The following is a 14,024-nucleotide window of genomic DNA, read 5'->3' as shown; positions in this document are numbered from 1 at the left end:
ATTTCTCACAAACAAGACAAATAGTCTACCTTGGGTGAAATATCTTCTCTTCTTGCTTGCCATCTGGTTAGCAGTATCCACGGGTCCATTTGTAACTCATGATGTAACTATTTTCCACACTAGTTAATCATTTCATGTGTTAGGTACCACGCTGCTAATTGTCTCCTTAATGTCCCTGTGGAAGAGGCTCCTCCATTACCCCTATTGTACAGATAAGAAAATGAGGGTGCAGAGAAGTTAAAGACCTTGTCCAAGCACACACACTGTTGTCATAGGGCCGGGATCCATCTCTGGAATGTTTGATCCTACAGTGCTGGTTTGAAGGGCAATGAGTGACAGTGCACACAACCACGTTTGCATCTTAGTGCAAAGTCACCTGTGGGAGACTCAAGAGCAACACTCATCAGTGTGGGGCTGAAGAGATGATGCAAAGCGTTAAGGGAACTGGCTGCTTAGTTCCCAGAACCCATTGGGGCAGCCCACAGCCGCTTGTATCTCCAGGTCCAGGGTATCATAAACCTGTAAGCCCCTTGCCCAAAGACAGGTACTTCCTGAAATGTTGGAGGCTTTTGTTTATGTAAGATACTAAGCCACATATTTTTTGCTCCCCTAAACAAGTTTGTTTGAAGCAGCTGCACTGGATGGGCTTGATCATGTGTAGGTGGGAGGGACACAGGGAAGCATCAGGATATATGCTAGCCCCTTGTTGGACCTGGTAGGGAATGCAGTAGACTTCCCTTTTTATGCCTCTGTGAAATGGGACAAGTTCCTGTCTCAACCCACCTTGCATTCCTCTCTAGTGTTGGGATTAAAGGTATATGCCATCACTGCTGGCCTCTATGGTTAACTAGTGTGGCTGCTGGGATTAAAGGTGTGTGCCATCAATGCCTGGCCTGTATGGCTGATTAGTGTGGCTGCTTTGCACTGACCTTCAGGCAAGATTTATTTATTAATCCACATATAATATACCACTATATTCCCCCTTTTGTCTAAAATAAAAAAATGTTATAACCAATATAAGAAAACTATATACAATAAGTACAATAACTATACATAGTATATGCAAGTAATAAATATATCAACATTGTCTAGTCCATTTTCATTTGACAAATCCAGAGAAAACACTCCATAGCTATCCTATCATGACTTTCTATCATAACTTGCTTTCAGCATCTGGTAAACAAGAAAAACTGTAACTATAACTATCCAATCTTCAACTCCCTCAGAGACCCAAGAAGGAAATATTATTAACTGAGTAAGCAGGAAGTACAAGCAAGCAACTTCTAAAAAAATGTGAGAATGACAGAAACAACTGGCTGCCTGGGCAGTCACCCAAGGTTCCTCTGCAATGTTGGAGCATCCATCTTTGGTCTACAGGTGTTTTGAAGAACTGTCCCACCTTGTATGGGCATGCTTTGGCAGTCACTTTCTTTTGTGTCCTGCTTGTTCCATTAGGACAGCATACTGTCAGCAGCTGAAGCAAGGGCACTTTCTTGCCCAGTGGTTTACTTTTGCCACAAAGAAAGCAAAATCCACGTGGAGTTTCTTCAATGCCCATCATCTTCTCTGACGTAGATTTTTTTTTTAATTTTGTAAAAAAAAGTTTTATCAATTCTATTTTTATATAAACACAAGGGAGAAACCTGGCCAATCAACACATGAACATGACCACAAGGAAAGGGACTTATCAAACTTCGTGAGTCTGCACCCGGCGGTGGTGGCGCACGCCTTTAATCCCAGCACTCAGGAGGCAGAGGCAGGCGGATCTCTGTGAGTTCGAGACCAGCCTGGTCTACAAGAGCTAGCTCCAGGACAGGCTCTAAAAGCTGCAGAGAAACCTTGTCTCAAAAAAAAAAAAATCTTCGTGAGTCTAAAAACATACAAAGGTTTCTTTTATCTTGTCTACAGCAATTGTCTATGCTTTTCCGCTGAACTGTTCTTAAAGTTTCCACACAATCCCACAGGTGTCCACTGTCGAACTACAGACAGGAAGGGGGAGCCAGTGATTAAATCACTTCCTGAGCAGTTTTCTGCTGTCCCTTCTTTCCAATCAGAGATTTGTGGATATGCGGGATCACACTGCCCCCAGCTATGGTAGCCTTGAGTGAATCCAGCTCTTCAACACCTCGGATTGCAAGCCACAGGTGATGTGGAGTGATGCACTTTACTTTGAGATCCTTGGATGCATTACCTGCCCACTCCAGCACCTCAGCTGTGAGAATCGCGGCACTGTACACAGCAGCAGTGGCTCCCACCCGTCCATGGCTTGTGGTGCGAGTCTTCAAGTGTCTGTGGATCCGGCCCACAGGAAACTGTAGTCCAGCTCTCTGTGAACAAGATACTGCCTTAGCCTTGGCTTTCCCACTCTCTCTCCCAGCTTTTTTTTTTTTTTTTTTTTTTTTTTTTTTTTTTTGGTTTTTTCGAGACAGGGTTTCTCTGTAGCTTTGGAGCCTGTCCTGGAACTAGCTCTTGTAGACCAGGCTGGTCTCGAACTCACAGAGATCCGCCTGCCTCTGCCTCCCGAGTGCTGGGATTAAAGGCGTGCGCCACCACCGCCCAGCTCTCTCCCAGCTTTGCCTCCAGCCATGGTCTCAGCCACGTAATGCCCACTGCCGTCCTGCGACACCCACTGCTGCTCTCGCAGCTCCTGAAGTAGATTGTTGTTCCCAGGAGCAGGCCTGTCTCATTGTCAATTAAAAAAAAAGAAAAAGAATTGATGTTATCAAAACATCTTAAATGCCATATTCTATATATCTCTGAAGTGTTTAAAGTCTGTCTAATTAAAATATATCTGTTTGACCCTGAAAACATACTAATGTGACTACAAGTTTGGTTGTAATAGGTAACTAATTAGGCCATATGTGGCTAATATCACAATGAATTTATGGGGTCATGGCCGGCTGTGGAAATAGAATAAGTCAGATTAACATTCCTGTAGTCCCAGAAATTCATATTTCTGCAAAGGATATTATAGGGTACTCTAAAAAAAAAGGTCACCAGCCATTCAGGCTGTACAAGAACACAAAACAACTAGCAAACCTTCAGAGGTACCAATGGCCCTACCTTTAAAATGATTAACCGAAGAACCAATATGGGTTAAACAATGGCCTTTAACAGAAGAGAAACTGCAGGCTTTAGGAAAGCTGGTACAGGAACAACTAGATGCTCAGTATATTGAAGAATCAAGGAGTCCTTGAACTTCTCCTGTATTTGTTGCTAAAAAAGAAATCTGGAAAATGGAGAATGGCAACAGATCTAAGAGCTGTCAACAAGGTAAATCAACCTATGGGCCCTCTACAATCTGAAATTCCTTTGCCTTCCCTATTGCCTAAAGAATGGCCTCTTATTGATTTAAAAGATTGTTTCTTCACTATACCTTTACGAGAAAAGGACAGAGAAAAACTTGCCTTCATAGTGCCTACTTATAATAATTCTCAGCCTACTAGGAGATACCAGTGGATCATATTTCCACAGGGAATGCTCAATAGCCCAAATTCTGTGCCAATACTTTGTAAGTCTGCCATTGGAAATAATAAGAAAACAATTTCCTAAGTCTATAATTTATCATTACATGAATGACATTTTGCTATCTTATTCAAACATAGATACTTTAGAAAGAATATTTAAAGAAGTAAAGAAAGCTTTGCCTAAGTGAGGATTATAAATTACTTCTGAAAAAATAGAAAGAGGAGATTCTATCAATTTCCTAGGTCATAAAATAGGTTTACAAAAAATTAGAACACAAAAAGCTCAAATTAGGCGAGACCAATAGCAGACTCTTAATGACTTTCAAAGACAGGAGCCATTTCCAATCTACAACCCACTGTAGGGATAACACCTGATCATTTAAACAAAATATTAGATGGTGACAAAAACTTAAACAGTCCCAGGTAATTAAAAGCTGAAGCTGAGAAAGAATTAACTTTGGTTGAAGAGAATGCACATGTGGATCGGGTGTATCTAAATCTTAACTGCGTTCTAGTCATATTGCCCTCCAGAATTTCCCTTACTAGAATTTTAATGCAGAGGGAAGATATTATCTTAGAATGGATCTTTTTACCACATAAACTAAGTAAAAAATTAAAAAAACTTATATGGAAAATATCTCTGAGTTAATTCTAAAAGGAAAATTGTGACTTTATCAACTAGCAGGAATAGACCTGGGTTCCAGGGTCCTGGCGTGCCTCAAACTGCCAGCAGACAGGAGGAAGCTTCAGGAGGGTCTTTCCCAGTCAGGGAACCCATGTTGTAATTTATTTAAAAATGATGCAAAGAAAAGGCTTACATGGTACGTTTATTGGAAGAGGAGAGAGAAGGGACAGAGAGGGGGACAGAGATCAGTCCCTGGGGATAAGAGTGACAGAAGAGAAAGAGAAGAAGGGAGGGAGAAAGAGATGGGAGGTCGGCAGGCCCACCTTTTAAAAGGAACACAGCAAATGTACACAGGGGGAGCTCTTAGTGTCTGCAGCTGAGGATGTACCCTGGACTTTTAATCCAAAGCTCCAAACTCTTTCACACCCCTCCTTCAACCAGTTGCAAGGCCTCGGAAAGGCATGGCCAGGTTTCTCATAGCAATGACTCTACCTCCTCATTAATTTCTGCATTAGCTGACATTTCTTGATGCTGTGACAAAAATCATCTTAAAGATGATCTTTAACATTAAAAGCATCTTAAAACATCTTAAAGATGGGAGAGTTTGTTTTGTTCAAATTAAAGAAGGGAGAAAACTTGTCATGGCCTAGGGATGGTAGCAGGAGTTGGACATTTCATCTACAATCAGGATGTGGAGAGAGAAAAATGTGGGTACCCAGTTTGCTTTTTGCTTTCAATCTGAGACCCCAGAGCGTGGAATGGTGCCACCCACATTTAAGGCCTGCGTCTTAGGGTTTCTACTGCTGTGACGAGACACCATGACCACGGCAACTCTAATAAAGAAAGCATTTAATTGCGTGTGGTTCGCTTACAGTTTCAGAGGTTCAGGTCATTATCATCATGATGGGGAGCATGGCAGCGTGCAGGCAGACATGGTGCTGGAGCTGAGAGTGCTACATCTTGATCAGAAGGTGGCAGGAAGTTGACTGGCCAACACTCTGAGGGAAGCTTGAGCAAAAGAGACCTCAAAGCCCACCCCCACAGTGACACACTTCCTCCAGCAAGGCCACACCTCCTAATAGTGCCACTCCCTTTGGGGGCCATTTTCTTTCAAACCACCACAAAAGGTTTCTCACCTCAATTGACTCAATTTAGAAAGTCCTCCATAGACATGCCTGGAGATTTGTCTTCTAGGTAATTCTGGACCCTGTTGGGTTGACAGTCACTATTGGCCATCACATCCACTGATAGAACTAACATAACTTTCTGTTTTTCAACATTCTAAAGATACTACAATGATCAGTTGTGAATTTGTCACTGTAGACATGTGCCTGATTCTTTAATTTCTCCAGATTCCTGGAAATGGAACTGCCGAGTCATAATGCACAGAAACAGACAGTTCTAGAAGATACTACCAGCTGTTCTCCAGCAGGTACCCCAATCTATCTCCCCACAGTCTGAGTTTGAGAATCTCCTTTTTCCCATTTTCTTTTGTTCTTGACACCTCTTACCACTGTCAGATATTTGATTTTTCCAATCTTAGTGCTAAAAATATTTTCTCACTGCTTTCTTTCTTTCTCTTCCCCACCATCTCTGTTTTTTTTTTTTTTTCCTGTTTGGTTTTTTTCTGACAGGGTTTCTCTATGTAACAGTCCTAGCTGTCCTGGAACTTGCACTAAAGACCAGGCTGGCCCCAAACTCACAGGAATCTACCTGCCTCTGCTTCCTGAATGCTGGGATTGAAGGCTTCCATCACCATGCCCGACTCTCGTGGTTTTCCAATGAAGTTTTAGCTTGTCAACTCAATTTCTTTATCTGAAAATCCCCTTGAAGTTTTCTATGTCTTTTTCTAATCCATCTCCCGAGTACTGGGGTTACAAATGTGCAATACCACACCTGTTATATGGGGCATAAAGGACTGAAGTAGGACTTCATGCTTGCTAGGTAAATACTTTACTAGCTAAACCTCCAACCTTTGTGGATTTCTTGAGGTTTTCTTCTATTTCCATCTTTGGAATTCTTCTTCTTCTTCTTCGGTCGGAGGAGGAGGGAGGAGGAGTAGGAAGGCGTCTTCCGTGTCCTTACTTCAATTACCGTCCTCCTCCTCACCAGACTTCCACTCCTCCTACCTCCTCCTCCTCCTCCTCCTCCTCCTCCTCCTCTTCTTCTTCTTCTTCTTCTTCTTCTTCTTCTTCTTCTTCTTCTTCTTCTTCTTCTTCGTTCTGACTCTCCTTTACTGGCTTTTGAATAGACAGTCACTACTCTGTCGAAGCCTGTGTTACTCCAACACAGATAATTACCTTCCCTAACTAGACTGGTATGGAGACGCAAGGAATAATCAGACACAATTTACACAGTCATCATTGAAGGGCATCTCAGGGTCTTTTCTCCTGACGATCTCCTGATAATCTCCTCATTTATTATCTAAACAGCTTATATACCATCACATCAATTAAGCGGGAAAATACATTAGGTTGTCTCCTAGGCAACCAGGTGAATGGCCTTTTGTCAAGTCCGCATTTACCTGTTTGCGAGTATGCTAGCTGTCACGTAGGCCTGAGTTAGCATCTCTATAAGATATCCTCCAAATTACAAAAGAAGAAGCACCAAACATCCTGACCAGCTTCAGCTAACATCTCTTCTCAGGCGATCTACATTAATAACAAAAGTGGAAAGAGCAGCACATCCTGGCTATTGTTAGGCAAAGACAGCTTGTCTGCAGAGCTACGTGACCACCTCAGATCGGGCCTATGGCTTTTGTGCCTGGTAGCCACGCCATACAGAAATATGGGCCTACATCTGTTATCTTATCCAGAAGTTTGTTTGTTTTGTGCTAGAATCTTACTATATTGCCCATGCTTGCCTGAAACTCCAAATGAGTTTAAAATGGCCTCAAACTCAAGATCTTCCTGTATCAGGTCCCTGACTGCTGGGATTTGGGATTATAAACACAGATCAATAAATCCATCTAAAAGGTCTATGTGTTCTATCTTCATCCTTGGATTGGCTACTTCACAAAGGTGTAGTAGGTGTTTTAGCAAAGTTCAGTGTTAACAAGCAGCACTACTTTCTCATAAACACAGCAAAGACCTTCAAACTCTTAAGCTGTGGTTGCTTTTCCCCAGGTATCTGATGCTTAGGATTACTATTCCACTTTGTTTGCAAACTGCCTGCTTTCTAATACTGCTATTCCTAGTTTATAAACAACAACCTGAGGTTCAAAGAGGTTAAGTGATGTACCTAAGGTCATGTGTCTACTGAGTGGCAAAATCCAGCTAGAACTCACGTTCATTTGGCAATAACACATGTGCAGACTTGAACTCATAGGGATATGCTGATCATTCCATTGTGCAGGTGACTTCAATGATGATATTTGCACCCCCAAAGAGTGGGGTATCCTCAGAATCTCAGTGGTCAGCTGGCTGCAGAGTTCTGATCTTACTTTTGGTGTGTCTTGAACATAGGTTCAAGAGCGTTGCTGTACCTTGTTTCTTGGCGTGCTTTCATCTCATCTTTATTATAAAGAAGTTGACACACTTTCCAGGAAGCCGATTGCTCTTTGTTGATGGGAGTGATCCCAACTGCTTCTGTGCCAGTGGTCGTAGCTACTGCCCTTGTGCGTGTTTGTCTCTGTGTGTGTGTGTCCTGCCCCAGGATAGCGTCCTGCTTCTGCTTAGATGTCATGTAGGCTTCTGATAATGCAATATTCAGCATACTTCCTACAGAATTGCTGTGGCTCCCACTGTCCCTTGGGCTGTGCAGAGCCCACCCAGTGCTGCATCTGGGGGGGAGGGACCTAAGTGCAGCTTTGAGCCTGATGGGACGGCCCTGGTCTGTGTGGAAACAGAGCGCCTTGGGCAGACTTGGATTCGTTTTTCACACAGCTCTCACCTGTTTGTTACATTCCCCGTTCTGGGAAGTATTTGAATTAGCTGAGGTGAACAGAGGACGACATAGCATACTCTCATCCCCAGGTAAGCTGGTCCTCCTCCAAAGGAAGGACGTCGTCCTTGAGGTTTCCTATTTCAAATTTCAGTCCACATGTCCGCCCCTGGAGCCTTTGATTTGGGCTAGTTTTATGGCTAAGCTTGGAACTGAATTTGTCCAGATTTCTAGCCCACTGCTTCAGCCTTCCAATCACGTCTCCTACTAAGAAGGCTGAGCTCCCAGGGGAAGCAGTTTGTGGATAACTTCCACCACCTATTGGTATCTCAAGAACGCTCACAAGGCCCGCTGAAGGGGGAGAGCATCGGTGTTGTCTCTGTACTGAAAGAAAGCCCAATTTCCCGTTGAGGAACAAAGAGTATATAGAAGGATAAATTGCAGGTGGAATAGCTTGGCTAAACAAACATCCCCGCTACAGTGATGACTGCCTGCTTACTCAAAGGTGAAGCAGGAGGAAAAAATAACAGCACAGACTGTATCACCCAGGTAGCAGATGTGAGTGGGGAGAACCACGTGATCGACTGACTCTGAAAAGGAACTTTACACTAATTTGGAATTATGCAGTCCCCTCCACACTCTCCTCCCCTCCCCATTTTATAAACATGATAAAGCTGGACAGTGGTGGAGCACGCCTTTAATCACAGCACTAGGGAGGTAGAGGCAGGCGGATGTCCAAGTTCAAGTCCAACCTGATCTACAGAGTGAGTTCCAAGACAGCCAGGGCTATGCAGAGAGGCCCTGACTCAAAAAATAAACAAACAAGTAAATAAAATAATAACATGATAAGGTGTGGTGGTGTTTATATGGGCCAGGAAGAAAGCATTGAATATCACATCTCTGGCTAGCATCAAAGAAAGAGCAAAGAAGGAATTAGGAGCTTCCTGCTTACTTCACATACATTATCTTCAATTTTCTTATTAATCCTTTGATTCTTTATTGGGTGTAGGCAATAAAGGCATGGCGGCATTTAATCCCAGCATTCAGAGGCAGAGGCAGGCGGATCTCTCTGAGTTTAAGGCTAGCCTGATCTACATAGCAAGTTCCAGGCCAGTCAAGGCTACAAACAAACAAACAAACAAACAAACAAATGACTTATAACGCTGTAAGAGGAAGAGCTGGGATCTGAGCCCAGGTAGGCTTTGGGTATCACTCTATATTGCTTTAAAGTGGATTGATGTCTGTAACCATGCAGTTCAAAGGCTATCTATAGCAGGTCCCTTCTCCTCTCACCTCCCTGATCCAATGCAAAAGACAACCATCATTCCTTGGCTTTGTTGTGGAGTTCTGCAAGAGGACACAGGCGATACTGTTGTGGGGTATCCAGCAGAGAAGACTTCTAGGACATGGGTTTAAAGCAACAGAAAGTCTTTATTAGCTGACTAACGACTGCACTGGGTGTTCAGGATCTCAGTGTAACCCTGAGCCTTTCTCAGGATGAGCTTTTAAGTACAAAACCATGTTCTAGGTTGACATATTTCAGTTAACAAGAACAGTTAACCAGAAGTGGAACTACAGAAGCTAAGAAGACTCTGATGGATTAGGTCTTTGTTTTAGTTTTGGCAGGTGGTGTCGTGTACGTGCTGAGTTTTACAGCCTGAATGGCACTCTCATCATGTAGTCTGTTGTGCTAAGGTCCATGGGCCTGCTAAGGTCTAGGGCCCTGTTACAGATACCATTTAACAATAAAACAGGACTCCTGCCCTCTCTCACAAGTGTAACAAGTCTTTCTCGGTCTTGTCAGCCAACTCCCAAATCATGACATGGAGACTTATTATAAACTATGAAAGCCCAGCCAATAGCTTAGGCTTGTTTCTAACTAGCTCTTATAACTTAAATGAACACAATTCTGTTAATTTATGTGCTGTCATGTGGCTCACGGCTTGTTATCTCATCTCCTACAGTCACGTTTCCTCTGCCTCTGGCTCTTGACTCCTCCCTTCTTCATCCCAGTGTCCCCTGTGCCTGGAAATCCTGCCTGCCTGGTGACTGTTCAGCTCTTTATTGAGCTAATCCGAATGATACATCTTTACAGAGTACACAAAGATTGTTTGACAGCACACAAGTTTGTCTTGAACATTGGTCCTGCCCAGTTTCGAGGTCCATCTCCTACCCTTTATTCCATCTCCCACCCTTCCTGAAGAGTTCCCATCATCTGACACTCCTGAGTGGGAAAAGCACTGATCGGTGTCCGTGTGACCCCACATCCGTGTGCACGCACCAGGATTGCAAATGCAAGTCAAGAAAATAGAGGTTTTTTTTTTAAAGAAGTTTACTACATGTATTTATGTACATGTGTGCATGCATGTATGTATGCACATGATACAACACACTGGTGACAGCCAGAGGACAAATCTCTTCTTCCACCGTGTGGGTCCTGGGAATCGAACTCAGGTCACCAAGCTTGATAGCTGGTGCTTTTACCTGCTGAGCCATCCTCTTAGTCCCCTCAATAGAGTTCTGAGACTATGTGACTAGAGGCCTCGTACGACGTGCGTGTGATTTCAGTGCAGTCCCAGTGAGATGGCCTCCTCTGAGGCCGGGGAGGGTGCGAGAAGTGGCCATATGGCTAAGGTGAAGTCTTCCCTGAATCTAAAAGAGCGTGTAGGAGTTTCCAGAATCTCCCACCAGCTGGGTTGCTATGGTTATAGTTACAGTAGGAGCTGAAACTTAAGGAGTAAGCGGGCAGGAGAGGTGAGAAAGAGCAAGGGCGGCTACTTTAGGAGCTTCCTAGTCTCCATCTTCACAGTCCCTTAGGGTGGAGGGGAAGTTCTATTTTTCACTAGCTCTTCCACTAACAGGGAGTAACTTTTCCTTTTCATAATAGGAGATTATTGTGTAAATATTATTGTTTCCCATAGCAATAGCTATGTATCAAAGGTAGTTACAGCGTGTCAGTGGGTTTTGTGTGCACGGGTTCCTCTTACGGGATCCAATCTTCTGTAGGCTCCCAGGCTCTGTTGTTCGAAGCTCCCCCTGCTGGTTATAACTGGAAGTTCAGAAGTCTGTTTCTCCTTGTCCCTATGGCTGTACCCATCTGTGTATCCTTTAGTACCCTGGAACCCAAGCGCACGAATAGGGATCCTAAGATAGCGAAGCGCAGGCTGTCTTGGATTTATTTCACTGGGTTGACATCAGTGAAGGGTGCGGAGCGTGGAGGAAGCTGGTCATTCTAGACCGTAGCCAAACTGAGGACCGGGGCTCCTGCTCTCTGCTGCGACAGGAACCATTGTGGCCGGTGAAATCCGCTGCAGATGCGGGTGGTTGACTCTGACAGCGGCTTGCACCCCCGCCCCCAGGCCATATCCACGGGAGCGGACCCACAATAGAAGATTCTCATTTTATCTTATTCCTTCCTGGAGTCGTGGCCTCAGAAAGCTTGCCAGGCTGCTCCAGGATGGGAATTGGTCCCCATTTCTCTTCCCAACTGCACCAAATGGCAGCCTTAGATGCTGACATGCAGCCGACCCCAGCTCACCAGCTCCCCACTAGTGGTTTTCCAAGAGAAGGTGCTGCTTCACGTGTGTTCTGTCGCGAGTCCTTTGTCACTGCTAAGGAGCAGGGTCACTGGGATTGTTTTAACCACCGTCTTATTTATTAAATGCTCTGGCCGTCTTAGTCCAGGGTTACTGTTGCTGTGATGAAAACCCATGACCAAAAGCAACCTGGGGAGGAAAGGGTTTATTTGGCCTACATATCCGGAATCACCATTCATTGATGGAAGTCAAGGGAGGAACTCAATCCAGGCAGGAGCTGATGCAGAGGCCATGGAGGCGGGCTGCTTACCGGCTTGCTCATCGTGGCTTGTTCAGCCTGCTTTTTTTACAGAACCCAAGACCACTAGCTCAGGGATGGCACCACCCACAACGGGCTGAGTCCTCTCTCATCAATTGCCAATTAAGAAAGTGTTTTACAGGCTTACATATAGTCCAGTCTTATGGAGACATTTTCTCAATTACAGCCAACTCCAGCCTCCAGTATTTGATTGACTCAGAATCTCCAGGATACACTGTCCCTTCTGAGTTATTGCCATGGCTGGCCATACAGTCTCTGTTTCCCTACCTTCTTGGAGCTACTGCTTTCTGTTTGTTTCTTCAGAGTCTTTCCTGGTTGCCTGCCCTTACCCTGATAGTCATCTCTCACTACAATTCTCAGTCAGGATGTTTGGGAATGGGAATGAATCAGTCTTTCCCTCCTGGAAGACTCCTGAGCTCCCTCTGCCAACCAGCCCCCATCTCGGCCCCCAGGTCCCTATATGCTCAGCTCAGCTTCAAGCACAGGGGAGATGGCTCACCTGTGCACCAAAATCCCCTTCCTTCTTTGTGTTAAACTCATCAGAAGTAGCTAGAATAGAAAGTTGGTCTGAGGAACAGAAGCTATTGCTATGATAAACCTGGCCATGTGGTTTATAGGCCGTTGGGACTTGTTTGTGGAAGAGTTTGGAACGTTGTGATTTTTTAAAAGTTCTCAAATATCATAAACAGAACTGAATGAACCATCCTGGTGGGAGTCGGAAGACCAGAATGCCGGGAGAAATGCAGAAAATCAAAGTTTGGCTTGTGAGGTGCGCAGGCGAACGTGGACTCTCTCAGGAGCTAGACTTCTGACCACTGCTATGATAGTCCGGTGAGGAACCTGGCTGTGTTCTGAAAACTCAATTGAGGATCAACTGGGGGCTGGAGAGATGCCTCAGGGGTTAAGAGCACTGGCTGTCCCGGAGGACTGGAGTTCAATTGCCAGCACCCACATGGCAGCTCACAACTGTCTGTAGCTATGGACACTCTCACATAGACATACATGCAGGTAAAATACCAATGCATATAAAAACAAAGATCTTAAAAAAGAAGTGGACTAGCTTGCTGGGTGAAGGAATTCTCAAGACAGGGTAGCATTTAGCAATAGTAAGCACAGCTGTTCTCAAGACAGGGCAGCATTTAGCAATACAAGCACAGCTGTTGCTTTCCGCTTCCATCCAGGCCTACTGTGAGAAAGAACAGATAGCGATACGAGAAATGTTCAGTTTGGCACAAAAAAAGCGTAAGCAAGTTTGAAGTTATAGGCAAGGCAGAGTCAAAAGCAGCGGTAATTATTAAAGAGGGTAGCAGCGTTAACAGAAAACCTGTTCTGTACTGGGAAAGCGGGATGAACATCCCGAAGGTAAGACCTCAACACTGCAGGCTCTAACTTGTGAAAATGCAAATTCATTCAAGAGAGAGAGAGAGCTCAAACTGAGAATGCCCCCCCCAAAAAAGGCTTCCTGTTCTAATGTAATGTCCCAGGCAGATGTCTCCAGTGCACAGAGCTGATAATATTGTGGTCCAAGGATGCTAGACTCCACCCTGAGCTGGTGTCTGAATTTGCTAGCATCATCACGACGGTTCTTGTTTTGCAATCATGAAAGATACAATATCCAGGGAATCACAGAGCCTTGTATCATGGCTCCAGAGACTCACAGAGGCTGGGCAATAGTGGCAGAGTGAGTTTCTGCCAAAGGGTCCTGAAAGGCTACTGCAAGAAGCTGTGAAAGAAAGAGTCCAGGTTGCAATGGAGACGTCAGGGTGTTGGAGAGGCCAGGTCCTAGGGACATCCACTGAGAAAAGCTGTATACAGAGAGGAGCCAGCTCACAAAAGCGGATATGTGTGCTGCCAGAGGTAGGACAGGAGGTAAGGGGCTGGGTGTGCCCTTGAGCCCAGGTGATTTCATCATGAGGCCTGCAGGCCACACACGGAGCTGCAGGATTTGTATTTACTGTATTTACCCTGCTGGGTCTGGGGGTTGCTTCGGCTCCACTTTTCCTTGCTGTGCCCTAGCTCCTCCCTCTTGGGATGAGAACGTTTATTCTGTGCCTCTGTATATTGGAACAATGTGACTTCAGTTTTCATTTTACATGCGTATGTATGTGGGGGCTGGCATGAGTGGTTGTGTGCCACAGTACACACGTGGAGGCCAGAGAGCACTTAGTGGGAGCTGGTTCTCCCTGGGGGTCAAA

The 14,024-nt window shown here is 44.7% G+C and overlaps 1 protein-coding gene across 1 annotated transcript; it reads right to left on the bottom strand.

Annotated features, from left to right (window-relative positions):
- Positions 1 to 2,006: 2,006 nt before the first annotated feature.
- LOC119815264 (histone H2A.V-like) lies at positions 2,007 to 13,738 on the bottom strand. Its single transcript, XM_038331415.2, has 3 exons — positions 13,488 to 13,738; positions 2,578 to 2,678; positions 2,007 to 2,377 (listed from the first exon to the last, which is right to left on the bottom strand). The coding sequence occupies exons 1-3, from the start codon at positions 13,736 to 13,738 to the stop codon at positions 2,007 to 2,009; spliced, it is 723 nt and encodes a 240-aa protein (XP_038187343.2).
- Positions 13,739 to 14,024: the final 286 nt, after the last annotated feature.

Source organism: Arvicola amphibius, chromosome 5 (assembly GCF_903992535.2).
Source record: "Arvicola amphibius chromosome 5, mArvAmp1.2, whole genome shotgun sequence".
NCBI lineage: Eukaryota > Metazoa > Chordata > Mammalia > Rodentia > Cricetidae > Arvicola > Arvicola amphibius.
The sequence above is the reverse complement of the archived record's forward strand: the minus strand, read 5'-3'. Positions and strand labels throughout refer to the sequence as shown.